The 13,847-nt window shown below is 39.6% G+C and overlaps 1 protein-coding gene across 6 annotated transcripts in view; it reads left to right on the forward strand.

The window, feature by feature from the left end:
• KNL1 (kinetochore scaffold 1) overlaps window positions 1-13,847 on the forward strand; it is a 76,412-nt gene that overhangs the window by 48,616 nt on the left and 13,949 nt on the right. For all 6 annotated transcript variants that reach the window (XM_015452658.4, XM_005559196.4, XM_045395306.3 and 3 more), the window contains 8 exons: window positions 2,470-2,585; window positions 5,280-5,370; window positions 5,930-6,046; window positions 7,247-7,334; window positions 10,851-10,928; window positions 11,111-11,150; window positions 12,343-12,444; window positions 13,522-13,622. In XM_015452658.4, coding sequence (XP_015308144.3) covers window positions 2,470-2,585; window positions 5,280-5,370; window positions 5,930-6,046; window positions 7,247-7,334; window positions 10,851-10,928; window positions 11,111-11,150; window positions 12,343-12,444; window positions 13,522-13,622 — 733 coding nt within the window. The remainder of the gene's footprint in view (window positions 1-2,469; window positions 2,586-5,279; window positions 5,371-5,929; window positions 6,047-7,246; window positions 7,335-10,850; window positions 10,929-11,110; window positions 11,151-12,342; window positions 12,445-13,521; window positions 13,623-13,847) is intronic.

A 13,847-nucleotide genomic window follows, 5' to 3' on the forward strand; every position in this document is an offset into this window, starting at 1 on the left:
TTTCTTTTTGGAGATGGAGTCTCGCTCTGTCACCCAGGCTGGAGTGCAGTGGCGTGATCTTGGCTCACTGTAACTTATGCCTCCTGGGTTCAAGGTTCAGGCAATTCTCCTGCCTCAGTCTCCCGAGTAGCTGGGACTACAGGTGCATGCTGCCACGCCTGGCTACTTTTTTTGTATTTTTAGTAGAGACAGGGTTTCACTGTGTTGCCCAGGCTGGTCTCGAACTCCTGAGCTCAGGCAATCTGCCTGCCTTGGCCTCCCAAAGTGTTGGGATTACAGGCGTGAGCCACCATGCCTGTCTGCCATTTCTTTTTTTTTTTTCTTTTTTCTTTTTCTTTTTTTTTTTTTTTTTGAGACAGAGTTTTGCTCTTGTTGCCCAGGCTGGAGTGCAATGGCGTTATCTTAGTTCACTGCAACCTCCACCTCCCGGGTTCAAGCGCTTCTCCTGCCTCAGCTTCCCGAGTAGCTGGGATTACAGGATGTGCCACCACACCCGGCTCATTTTGTATTTTTAGTAGAGACAGGGTTTCTCTATTGTTAGTCAGACTGGTTATGAACTCCCAAACTCGGGTGATCTGCCCGCCCCAGCCTCCTAAAGTGCTGGGATTAAAGGCATGAGCCACTGTGCCCAGCCTTCCATTTCTTTTTTAACCAGTACATATAGTTTTGATTTTTATGTTTAAGTCTAGCCTTAAAAATCTTTTTTTTTTTTTTTTTTTGGCTGGGTGCAGTGGCTCATGCTCATAATCCCAGCACTTTGGGAGACCAGAGCAAGAGGATCACTTGAGTCTAGGAGTTTGAGACCATCCTGGGCAACACAGCAAAACCCTATACCTAAAAAAAAAGAAATTTGGCCGGGCACGATGGCTCATGTCTGTAATCCCAGCACTTTGGGAAGCCGAGGTGAGCAGATCACCTGAGGCCAGGGGTTCGAGACCAGCCTGGCCAACATGGTGAAACCCCATATCTACTAAAAATACAAAAGTAGCCAGGCATGGTGGCACACACCGGTAATCCCAGCTCCTGTGGAGGCTGAGGCAGGAGAATTGCTTGAAGCCACAAGGTGGAGGTTACAAATGAGCTGAAATCACTCCACTGTACTCCAGCCTGAGCAACAAGAGCAAAACTTAATCTCAAAAAAAAAAAAAGGAAAAAAAATTTTGTTTTAATTAGCCAAGCGTGGTGGCTGGCATGCACCTGTAGTCCTAGCTTCTTGGCAGACTGAGGCTGGGGAATTGCTTGATCCCGGGAGGCTGAGGCTGCAGTGAGCCTTGATCACACCATTACGCTGCAGCCTAGGTGACAGCCAGACCCCATCTCAAAAAAAAAAAAAAAGTCTAGTCATAGCTGGAGACAGTGGCTAACATCTGTAATCCTAGTGCTTTGGGAGGTCGAGGCAGGAGAATCACTTGAGGCCAGGAATTCGAAACAACGAATTGCTGGGCAACGTAGCAAGACCCCATCTCTACAAAAAATTTTAAAATTAGCCAGGCATGGTGACACACCTGTACTCCTAGCTACTGGAGAGGATGAGGCAGGAAGAGCACTTGAGCCTCGGAGTTGGAGGTTCATTTGTGGGGTTTTGTTTGATTTTTGTAAATAAGGAGCTGACTTGATTTTTGTCTTTTCTTTCTTTCCTTTCTTTTCTTTTTTTTTTTTTTTTAGACGGAATCTTGCTCTGTTGCCCAGGCTGGAGTGCAGTGGTGGAATCTTGGCTCACTGCAACCTGCACCTCCCAGGCTCAAGCAGTTCTCCTGCTTCAGCTTCCAGGGTATCTGGGACTATAGGCATGTGCCACCACGCCCAGCTAATTTTTGTATTTTTAGAAGAGACAGGGCTTCACCATTTGGCCAGGCTGGTCTCAAACTCCTGACGTCAAGTGATCTGCCTGCCACCTCCCAAAGTGCTGGGATTACAGGTGTGATCCACCAAACCCGGCCCTGACTTGATTTTTTTCAATACTGCATCTAGGACATCAAAGCCATTGGATTAGTGCTATAAAAACATTTTTAAATAACCAAATTTTCCCTGCCTTATTTTATAATTGGAGGATATGCCAGAAAAGTTGAGTTCAGCCTGGAATAGAGTAAGGATTATGGCTAGAGAATAGGAATAGTTACTAGGAAACTGGCTTAAAAAAAAAAAAATTTAAAAGCGTTCCTGGTAAGTTTGAATTTTTAGGTAATATTTATTTTCTTAACACATAGCCATATTCAAACTACTGTCATTCCCATGTGAGTAAGAAAAAACACAATTCCAGTAAACATCTATGGGGAAAGGGACTTAGAAGTCAGAGACTTGAATTCAGATTCCAATTTTTTGCTTACTGGCATTATGAACTTGATGGAGTATTCAAATTTTTCTTTATAGAACGTTTTAAAATAGGCACTCTGAAATTTGAGTTAATTCTTATATATGGTTTTGTCTGCAAGATACCAGTTCTCAGGGACTGAATTGTTTTTTTTCCAGTTTACTATAAACACACCACCTACTCCAGAAGACCTGATGTTAAGTCAATATGTTTACCGACCCAAGATACAGATTTATAGAGAAGATTGTGAGGCTCGTCGCCAAAAGATTGAAGAGTATGAAGGCTTTAATTTTTATGTGTGTTTTTTTGAGGGGAGGGGAGGGGAGGGATTAGTGAATAGTTTGTGTGGTAACGTTTTGATTAGAATAACACTGGCATGGGGTAAGTTGATGGCATTAATTGGCAGTGTGATGTGGGAGAAAGAGCTTTGGCCTTGTAGTCAGATTGAAGCTCAATCTTGGCTTCAACACTAGCTGTGTAGCCTTGGGTAAGTCATTTAACCTTCATTTCCAAATCCATCCAGTGGGCTTAATAAAACCTACTCAGCCAATAGATATGAACAATAGAAATGGCGTATATAAATTGTTTTCATACCATTCTTAGGAAAAAGTAGGTCCTTAATAAGAATAAACAGTAATTATTAGATTATGATATCATAAGTTGATTGCTAGAGAACATCTTCAAAAGAAAATAACCCTTTAGAGATTTATGGAAGTTGAGTAACCCTAATATGGAAATTGGAAATCTGAAATGCTCCAAAATCCAAAACGTTTTAGCCACCAACATGATGCAAGTGGAATATTCCACACGTAAATACTTAAGTACTTTACACAAACTTTGTTTCATGCACAAAATTGTTTAAAATATTGTATAAAATTACCTTCAAACTATGTGTACAAGGTATATATGAAACATAAATGAATTTTACGTTTAGGCTTGGGTTTCACCCGCAAGATTTCTCATATATCCGAATAGTCCAAAATCCAAAATACTTCTGGTCCCAAGCATTTCAGATAAGGGGTACTCAATCTGTATATAGTGCCTGAAATCAGATTGCCTTTGAGTGTATAATTTTACCACATTTACGCTTGTTTACGTATATGAAAGAACATGGTTTTACTTAGAAGATAGCTCATTGCTATGGTATACATAAATACTGCAGACTGATTTACAAATTAGATATATCTAGATTCCCTTAGGTAAATCAGACTTTAAAACTCAGAATAATGTTTATGTCATACTCATCTGGGACTATCCAACTAAATTTGAACCAATCTAACAGAAAAGAAATAAAATAATCTTTAAGAATTATCTGTGTTTTAGAAGTAGAAGAAAAAGAATATTAAAAAATTTTAAAAAGAATTACATAGTTTTAAAATCAGAAATGTAAGATATTTCAGATTTGCCTGATTCTGTTCATTTAACAGATATTTATTGAGCACCTATATCTGCCAGGTACTATACGATGCACTGGGGTTCGTCACTGAACAAAACTGGCAAATTTTATATCTTCATGTTGTTGGAAAGAGTTGGCTGGGTCAGGATTTCCCTGAGAATGTTTGTTTGTTTGTTTGTTTGTTTCTTTGTTTGTTTTAATTGAGACAAGAGTCTTGCGATGTTGCCCAGGCTGGAGTGTAGTGGTGCCATCTCAGCTCACTGCAACTGCCTCATCCTGGATTCGAGCAATTCACCTGCCCCAGCCTCCCAGGTAGCTGGGATTACAGGTGCCCGCCAACAGGCCGGGCTAAGTTTTGTATTTTTAGTAGAGACGGGGTTTCACCATGTTGGCCAGGCTGGTCTTGAACTCCTGACCTCAAGTGATCCACCCACCTCAGCTTCCCAAAGTGCTGGGATTACAGGCATGAACCACCGCACCAGCTGAGAATGTTTATTTTGAATGAAAGAGGATCTTACACTCAATGAGCAGTCGGTTTAGGTGTGCTTTACTGTTTGATTTTGCATCTGTGTGCCTGCATATATCCTCTACAAGAGATCTTTTATCTCCGTTAGAAATTTATTTTCTCCATTTATTAACAAAATACTAATATATATTGAGACTATAATAGCTTTGCTGCTTTTATAAATGCTATTCTAAAAATGTGAAATATGACTTTGAACTGAATTGGAAACTTTATTTATTTATTTATATTTTTTTTGAGACAGAGCCTCACTCACTCTGTCACCCAGGCACGATCTTGGCTCACTGAGAAATCTACCTCCTGGGTTCATGCCATTCTCCTGCCTCAGCCTCCCGAGTAGCTGGGACTACAGGCGCCCGCCACCACACCCAGCTAATTTTTTATTTTTAGTAGAGGCGGGTTTTCACCGTATTAGCCAGGATGATCTCTATCTCCTGACCCCGTGATCTGCCCGCCTCGGCCTCCCAAAGTCCTGGGATTACAGACGTGAGCTACCGCATCTGGCCAGGAACTTTTATTAAAATAACATACAAAAAAATTAGCTGGGCGTGGTAGTGCGCACTTGTATTCCCAGCTAACCGGGAGGCTGAGGCAAAGGCTGAAGCAAGAGAATTGCTTGAACCCAGAAGACGGAGACTGCAGTGAGCCAAGATTGCGCCACTGCACTCCAGCCTGGCAGCCTGGCAACAGGATGAGACTTCATCCCAAAAATAATAATAATAATAATAATAACAGTAGCTACAACTTTATAGCAGCGATCATTGACAGACCTTAGGATTCTTTATAAGCAAAATGCTTCACATTGGAACAAGCTGGTATGTTGAGATGCGAATTCTATTAGTGACAGAAGTTTTTTTGATTTATGACATTCTTGAACTGTTATTCAAGTGAATAATCAGATTGAATAATCAAGCTTTTCTTGAATGAATTCCCCTCTTATTATGTAGAAAAAAACTAGGAAGAATTAAATTAAGCCTGACTGTAGATCTGGGCTGTTTTGTTCAAGCTGGCTTCTGAACCCTGTGCTAATTAACTTTTCTGTATTTTAGATTAAAGCTTTCTGCATTGAACCAAGATAAGCTGTTGGCTGATATAAATAAGAACCTGTGGGAAAAAATGAGACACTGCTCTGACGACGAGGTGCTTTTGTCTCATTTTCTGAATGGGAATCAGTAAAGACATTCTGAACAATGTTTATTGTGAAATAAGTAACTGTTACTTGGTCATCAGTGATGAGTTATTTAACTTATTTTTTAGGTGTTATGTGGTACCAAGGTCTTATTTAATTACACACAATTGTTAATATGTAATCATTTCAAACCTGAGATGATCAATTTAATATATGAACTATAGTTGAAGTTTATTTAGAGTTCCCTCCTTGCTATTTGCCTTTCACTTAGATTTAGACGAAGAGAAGATTTACTTTAATTGATTAAATAGCAAGCAACCCATTTTATAAATGTGCCCTAATATATTAAAAAGTTTCCTTAACTAGGAGCCTGTCATTTTCTAATTCATAATATGAATAAGTGAATTAAAGGCAGGAATCAAAACTGAAATATTTTTTCTGGTCTTAGACAACAATTATATGGAATTAAATTTGCCAATGACAAATGTTGTGCCTTAGGATAGGCAAATCCATTTACCTCTTCTGACTCATTTGTTTTAATGCAATGTACTCTATAACTTTCCCTTCCAGCTGAAGGCCTTTGGAATTTACCTTAACAAAATAAAATCACGTTTTACCAAGATGACTAAAGTCTTCACTCACCAAGGAAAAGTGGCTCTGTATGGCAAGCTGGTGCAGTCAGCTCAGGTAATTTGAGACAGTTAATATCATAGAAAGATATTTAAATTACTTTATAGTGGTTATAGAATATGAAGAATCTTCCTTAGAAGACATGTGAATAAGACTTGGGCAAAAACTTACAATTAAGAGGTAAGGTTCAATTTGTCAAAAGTGGCAAATCCTGGCATCTTGAGTAATACTGGAATATAATTACTAATGTGGACCTATGTCTAATCTCAAATACTATTATCCATCATACATACTGAAATAAAATATATAGGATTCTGGTCTCCCATTGCTAAGGACTATATCATAGTATTATCTTCTTCATAGTCCATACTAAGCTGTATATGTGTGTACATGTGTGTAAAGCAGCATTTCCCAAAATGATTAGCTTTTTTAAAAGGCTCTGCATTAAAAAACTTTCCATTGGCAAATAAGTATGGGAAATGTTGCAAGCAATATGCCCTTTCAGAGAAATACAATTTTTTAAAGTCTAAGCATAAATGCTATAATTATTTTTGACCACTGTTTCCCATGTTTAGTTCATCATAGAAATGTTTTTAAGTAATAAATATTAATATATTGTATTCCATGGAACACTTACAGAAATGCTAAAATAAAGTACCAAAATTAGTTTTATGTCAATATACTTTTTAAATTATTTCATTTTCTTTTAATAAAATATTTTATTAAATTTATAAAATAAACTTATTTTCCGGAGTTCTTTTGGCTAAAACTTATTTTAATAAAATTATCTTTTATTTTTTAAGTTCCAACTTAAAGCTTTGACCTTCATTTTAAGTTTTGCCTGTTTGTGGCCTAGGCGTGGTGGCTCACGCCCGTAATCCCAGCACATTGGGAGGCCAAGGCAGGTAGATCACGAGGTCGGGAGATCGAGACCATCCTGGCTAACACGGTGAAACCCCATCTCTACAGAAAATACAAAAAATTAGCCGTGCGTGGTAGCGGGCGCCTGTAGTCCCAGCTACTCGGGAGGCTGAGGCAGGAGAATGGTGTGAACCCAGGAGGTGGAGCTTGCAGTGAGCCGAGATCAAGCCACTGTACTCCAGCTTGGGCAACAGAGCGAGACTCCGCCTCAAAAAAAAAAAAAAAAAAGATTTGACTGTTTGTGATCATGATAGAGCAATTATGTGAGCAATCTGAACCATTTATAATATTTTCTTTAGAGGTTTAACCTGACAGTCTATAATCTTTTGTATTTAGAATGAGAAGGAGAAACTTCAAATAAAGATAGATGAGATGGATAAAATACTTAAGAAGATCGATAACTGCCTTAGTGAGATGGAAACAGGTAAAGTATTTTAAATACTTTTCAAAAAAAAAATTTAATTGTATCTAAATGCTCTCCTACAGTAGAGAATGTTGATACCACAATATTGAAGCCTTTTTTAGCAACTTGAGATATTAAATTAGAGTAAATTGGCTGGACACAGTGGCTCACACCTGTAATCCCAGCACTTTGGGAGGCCGAGCCGGGCAGATCACTTGAGGTCAGGAGTTTGAGACTAGCCTGACCAACATGGTGAAACCCTATCTCTACTAAAAATTTAAAAATTAGCTGGGCGTGGTGGCGGGCGCATGTAGTCCCAGCTACTCAGGAGGCTGAGGCAGGAGAATCGCTTGAACCCAGGATGCAGAGGTTGCAGTGAGCCAAGGTTGCACCACTACACTCCAGCCTGGGTGACAGAGTGAGACTCCATCTCAAAAATAATAATAATAAATACATAAATAAGTAAATTAGAGCAAATTAAAGTTCCTTTACTATAGTCATGCATAATACAATCAAGAGTTTCTCAAGATAACCTAGATTGTAATTTTGTGTTTTTTAATAGATGAATTTATCTCAGTTTGAAAACTGTCTGTCTTTTCAGTTTGGCCTTTCATAATCCCAACTTTTTAGAGTTACTCTCCTGAAACTGCTTTCTCAAAGATCACATAATTCTGCATAGTCATCACATTTTGTTCTTCTCAGTCCTTAGTCATTTTGACCTCTTTCAGCATTTGACACGGATGACTGTTCTTTTCTTCCTGAAATGTTCATCTCCCTTAATTTCTATGATAATGCACTACCTTGACCCAGTTGTTTTCTCCTGGCTGCTCCATCCAGCTTCTCTGTTGGCCTCTCTTTCTCTAACTGATCCCTTGTGGGGATTTATATCTTCTCATGTATTCTTTTCTATATTCTCTCCCCCAGTTCTTTCGTCTGCCTTAATAATTATGTGACTGATTCCCAAATTTAAATTCCTCAAGCATTTTTTGAGCATGTACGGCATGCCAGATACTGTGCTTAGTATCAGAAAAGCAATAAAAATATTTAAAACACAGATTTTGCCCTAAAGTAGCTTATAATCATTTCAGGTGAGGGCATCTTTAGCCTCTCTCTCTTGAGTTCCAGATTTAACCTGTATGCAAAAATATCCTTAAACACCTTAAACTCTGAATACAGTTACACTATCTCTACAAAAAACAAAAGTTTAGCTCAGTGTGGTGGCACATGCCTGTAGTCCTAGCTGCTTGGGAGGCTGAGGCAGGAAGATCTCTTGAGCCCAGGAGGTCAAGGCTACAGTGAGGCAAGATCACACCACTGCACTCCAACCTGTGCGAGAGAGTGAACTAAATAAATAAATAAATTTAAATACATTCTCCCAGCTCCAAAATAAAATCCAAAAACTTATTCTCTCTTATGATGTTTCTCATCTTTATTTATAGCAGTCACAATTCTTATAAATTGTAAAAGGCTCAATACTTTCATTGTCTTTGAGGTTCTCTTAACAAGTCCTGTCATCCGCAGCTTCAGTATCTCATGTGTTTATTTCCCTTTCCCATTAAGGCTCATCTTAATTCTGAAATGTGCTATTTCAGTCTTCTATCTAACCTTTATACATTCTTACCATTATTCTGCCTCCTTCCAGTCCAAACTGCACATTGCTGCCAGATTAGTAATTATGAAAGATAGTTTTCATTAATGTTACTCCTCTGAAAAACTTCTGTCTTTCCATTTATTACAAAGTAAAGTCCAAACTTAACTTTCTTTTTTTTTTTTTTTTTTTTGAGATGGAGTCTGGCTCTGTCGCCCAGGCTGGAGTGCAGTGGCCGGATCTCAGCTCACTGCAAGCTCCGCCTCCCGGGTTCACGCCATTCTCCTGCTTCAGCCTCCCGCGCATCTGGGACTACAGGCGCCCGCCACCTCGCCCAGCTAGTTTTTTGTATTTTTTAGTAGAGACGGGGTTTCACCGTGTTAGCCAGGATGGTCTCGATCTCCTGACCTAGTGATCCGCCAGTCTTGGCCTCCCAAAGTGCTGGGATTACAGGCGTGAGCCACCGCGCCCGGCCTCTTTTTTTTTTTTTTTTTTGAGATGGAGTCTCACTCTCATTGCCCAGGCTGGAGTTAATGGCCGTGATCTCAGCTCACCGCAACCTCTGCCTCCCGGGTTCAAGTGATTTTCCTGCCTAAGCCTCCTGAGTAGCTGGGATTACAGGCATGCACCACCAGGCCCGGCTAATTTTTTTTTTTTTTTTTTTTTTTTTTTTTTTTTTTTGCATTTTTAGTATAGATGGGGTTTCTCCATGTTAGTCAGGCTGATCTCCAACTCCCGATCTCAGGTGGTCCGCCCGCCTCGGCCTCCCAAAGTGCCGAGATTACAGGCGTGAGCCACAACACCCGACCCAAACTTAACTTTCTCTGTGGTTGGCTTAAAGGAAAAAAAAAAAGGTCCAAACTTCTGAGCTTGACATTTCATATCCTCTACAGTTGTATTCAGATTTACATGATTTGTTACTACTCCCATAAACGTCTTAAATTCCAACCAAACATTGCTATTTTTATGCAGTTCGGCCACTTTTTGAGACAAAGTCTCGCTCTGTCACCCAGGCTGGAGTGCAGTGGCATGATCTTTGCTCACTGTAACCTGCCTCCTGGATTCAAGAAATTCTTGTGCCTCAGCCTCCCAAGTAGCAAGTAGCTAGGATTACAGGCATGCACCACCGCCCCCATGTAATTTTCGTATTTTTAGTAGAGATGGTGTTTCACCATCTTGGCCAGGCTGGTCTCAAAACTCCTGGCTGCAAGTGATCTGCCCATCTCGGCCTCCCAAAGTGCTAGGATTACAGGTGTGAGCCACTACACCTGCCTTTTTTAAAAAAAAAAAAAAAAAAAAAGAGAGAGAGAGAGAGAGACAGAGTCTCACTGCAGCTTCAAACTCCTGGGCTCAAGGAATCCTCCCTCTTCAGCCTCCTGAGTAGTTGGACACTACAGACACATGCCACTAGCCTGATCATTTCTACTTTTGTCTTTGCTGCTACATACTACATTCTCCTGTTTTTCACCAAAGAAAGTAGTCTATATTCCTTGAGCTCCCACGGCTCTTTTGCTAGTACTTCTTATTTTACCCATCACGTCTACTTGTATTATAGTTATTTTGTATAGTTCATCTTCCTGATTAAATTATAAGCTCGGTGGAGGTAAGAATCAGCTCTTCTTTTTCTCCATATCCTTCAGAGTCCCTAGGACTATGTTTCGTTCAGAGTAAGTGCCTGGTACATGTTTTTTGCACTGAATTGACCACGAGTACATGAAGTCCATAGTCTAAACTTCACCCCTTTGTTGACTACCTTACTTTCTCTTTCACAGAAAAAAAATGTATAAGCCATCAGACTGGAACTTCTAAACTTTCTACTACCAAAGAAACAATCTCTCATTGTTTAATAAATTGTTTTTGACTGGATTATTCTTTTTTTTCTTCCTTATTTTGTTTTCTTTTTTACTTATTTTTCACTGAATTATTCTAACACATACTGTCTATTTTAGAAACTAAGAATTTGGAGGATGAAGAGAAAGACAATCCTGTGGACAAATGGGATTCTGAAATGAGAGCTGCAGAGAAAGGTAATTGAATTAGTTAAGGAGATAAATGGGTGTGGGAGAAGCCCTTCTGTTCTGAGTTTATTTGTATACTTAGGTGAGATTAAGTTAGGTAGAATTTTCAATAAAACAGATGATTTTTGTGGCAACATTCTAATATGTTTGTTCTGTTTTTTTTTTTTTTTTTCTTTTTTCTTTTTCCAAAGAATTGGAACAGCTGAAAACTGAAGAAGAGGAGCTTCAAAGGTCAGCCTTTAATCCAAGTGTTAGAAAATATAATGCTAAACTATAGAAGGCTAGATGACTTCCTGCCTCCAGAGACTGACAAAATTGGGGACATGAGTCTTGACTTAGGCTGACTCAGGGCTTCTCTACTTTGAATGGAAACCTAGAGTCCATCTTAGTCAACAGTAGTTTTGAAGCACTTACTGTTTACAGGGCATTTATCCACCACAGTGTTTCTCAAGCTTGAATACTACCAGTATCCTTTTTATTTAATAAATATAAATATAAACAAGTATAAAATGAACTATATATTTCTTAGGCCTATGAATCTCATTCAACTATAAGTCTAAAAGAAAGTAAATAGAAATAATGACAAAACCACTAAAATTCTAGTTGACAACATTAATTGACAGGTGACAGTGTTTGGCTGAAATTAAATTGATGCTAGCAAAATGATTAACAAAGATGTGTTCTGTTTAGCTGTAACAACTAAACAAAACCAAATACAGGCCAAAAAAAGCAAAACTGTGACATGTCTCAGTTTTAAAGTAGATCTTATCTACATTATGCTTATATTTTTATATTTTTGCTTTTTATCAAAAATATAAATGTAATATTTAAACATTATCTTAACATGTGAATCCCAAGGATATCTTCATGGATCCTAATTTGAAAAACAATCGCCGGGCGCGGTGGCTCAAGCCTGTAATCCCAGCACTTTGGGAGGCCGAGGCGGGCGGATCACGAGGTCAGGAGATCGAGACCATCCTGGCTAACACGGTGAAACCCCGTCTCTACTAAAAATACAAAAAACTAGCCGGGCGCGGTGGCGGGCGCCTGTAGTCCCAGCTACTCGGGAGGCTGAGGCAGGAGAATGGCGTAAACCCGGGAGGCGGAGCTTGCAGTGAGCTGAGATCCGGCCACTGCACTCCAGCCTGGGTGACAGAGCAAGACTCCGTCTCAAAAAAAAAAAAAAAGAAAAACAATCATTTATGCCTTTCCCAGGTAGACGCACTTTTAAATTAATGCTTATTTAAAAAAAAAAAAAAAAACAAACTAAGAATGCAGAAATGGATGCCATACACCTAACATTATTACCTCAATGGGAAGTCACGTAGCATGTGACTTCTTATTATAAACCTTTTATATTGATAGAGTCTGAATTCTCTAACAAAAGCCTTATCTCTCTCTGAATACCTGCTTTTATTTGCAGAAATCTCTTAGAACTGGAGGTACAAAAAGAGCAGACCCTTGCTCAAATAGACTTTATGCAAAAACAAAGAAATAGAACTGAAGAGCTGCTGGATCAGTTGAGGTAAGGAAATGCAGGTGTCATTTGTTTGTGTTTTATTCTGTACCTTGTGGTTGTCTGAAGCAACTGGAGCAATTGATGTAATTTTAATTTTTTTTTTTTTTTTTTTTTTTTGAGACGGAGTCTCGCTCTGTCGCCCAGGCTGGAGTGCAGTGGCTGGATCTCAGCTCACTGCAAGCTCCGCTTCCCGGGTTTACGCCATTCTCCTGCCTCAGCCTCCCGAGTAGCTGGGACTACAGGCGCCCGCCACCTTGCCCGGCTAGTTTTTTTTTTTGTGTTTTTAGTAGAGACGGGGTTTCACCATGTTAGCCAGGATGGTCTCGATCTCCTGACCTCGTGATCCGCCCGTCTCGGCCTCCCAAAGTGCTGGGATTACAGGCTTGAGCCACCGCGCCCGGCCGTAATTGATGTAATTTTAATGTGTTGCTGTTCTTAACCTATACAGTGCTGTTTCAAAAAGGGTCAGTGTACTCAGCAGTAAGTTGAAAATAGAGTAGAAGAACTATGGAATTATAATTTCTCAATATTTTATACTTTTCATTGCCTAGACTTGGTGTTTCTCCGATATACAACTCAAGATTGAGTTCTTAGTTATTTCAAAAGCTTAAGTTTGTACATTCACAATATTTGAATTGAAATATTGTCTCCTGCCGGGCGCGGTGGCTCAAGCCTGTAATCCCAGCACTTTGGGAGGCCGAGATGGGCGGATCACGAGGTCAGGAGATCGAGACCATCCTGGCTAACATGGTGAAACCCCGTCTCTACTAAAATATACAAAAAACTAGCCGGGCGAGGTGGCGGGCGCCTGTAGTCCCAGCTACTCGGGAGGCTGAGGCAGGAGAATGGCGTGAACCCGGGAGGCGGAGCTTGCAGTGAGCTGAGATCCGGCCACTGCACTCCAGCCTGGGCGGCAGAGCAAGACTCCGTCTCAAAAAAAAAAGAAAAAAAAAGAAATATTGTCTCCCAGTCCAGTGGAAAAACATTAGCAGCTGCTGTTGGTACTGTTTGGGTGGTATCAGAAGTTCTCTTTTATCTTAATTTTAAAAATGCTTTTTAAAAATCTTGTTTATCTCTCTTCAGCTTGTCTGAGTGGGATGTTGTTGAGTGGAGTGATGATCAAGCTGTATTCACCTTTGTTTATGACACAGTACAACTCACCATCACCTTTGAAGAGTCAGTTGGTAAGGAGCCAAAGTGAGAGAATTCCTTTACAAAAAAATAAATGGCTACACTCACTAAAGATTCAAATCTTTATTTTACTATACTGATAACTGTTGACATGATGAGAGCACTGCTGAAAGTCTTAGAAGAGTCAATCATAAATAAAAATTTTGCTATCAAAATAATGGATAAAATAGACTCATGTCTATTTACTGAATTTCTTTCTTTTCATCTCCATCTTTCGT

The sequence above is a fragment of the Macaca fascicularis genome, chromosome 7 (assembly GCF_037993035.2).
Source record: "Macaca fascicularis isolate 582-1 chromosome 7, T2T-MFA8v1.1".
Lineage (NCBI taxonomy): Eukaryota > Metazoa > Chordata > Mammalia > Primates > Cercopithecidae > Macaca > Macaca fascicularis.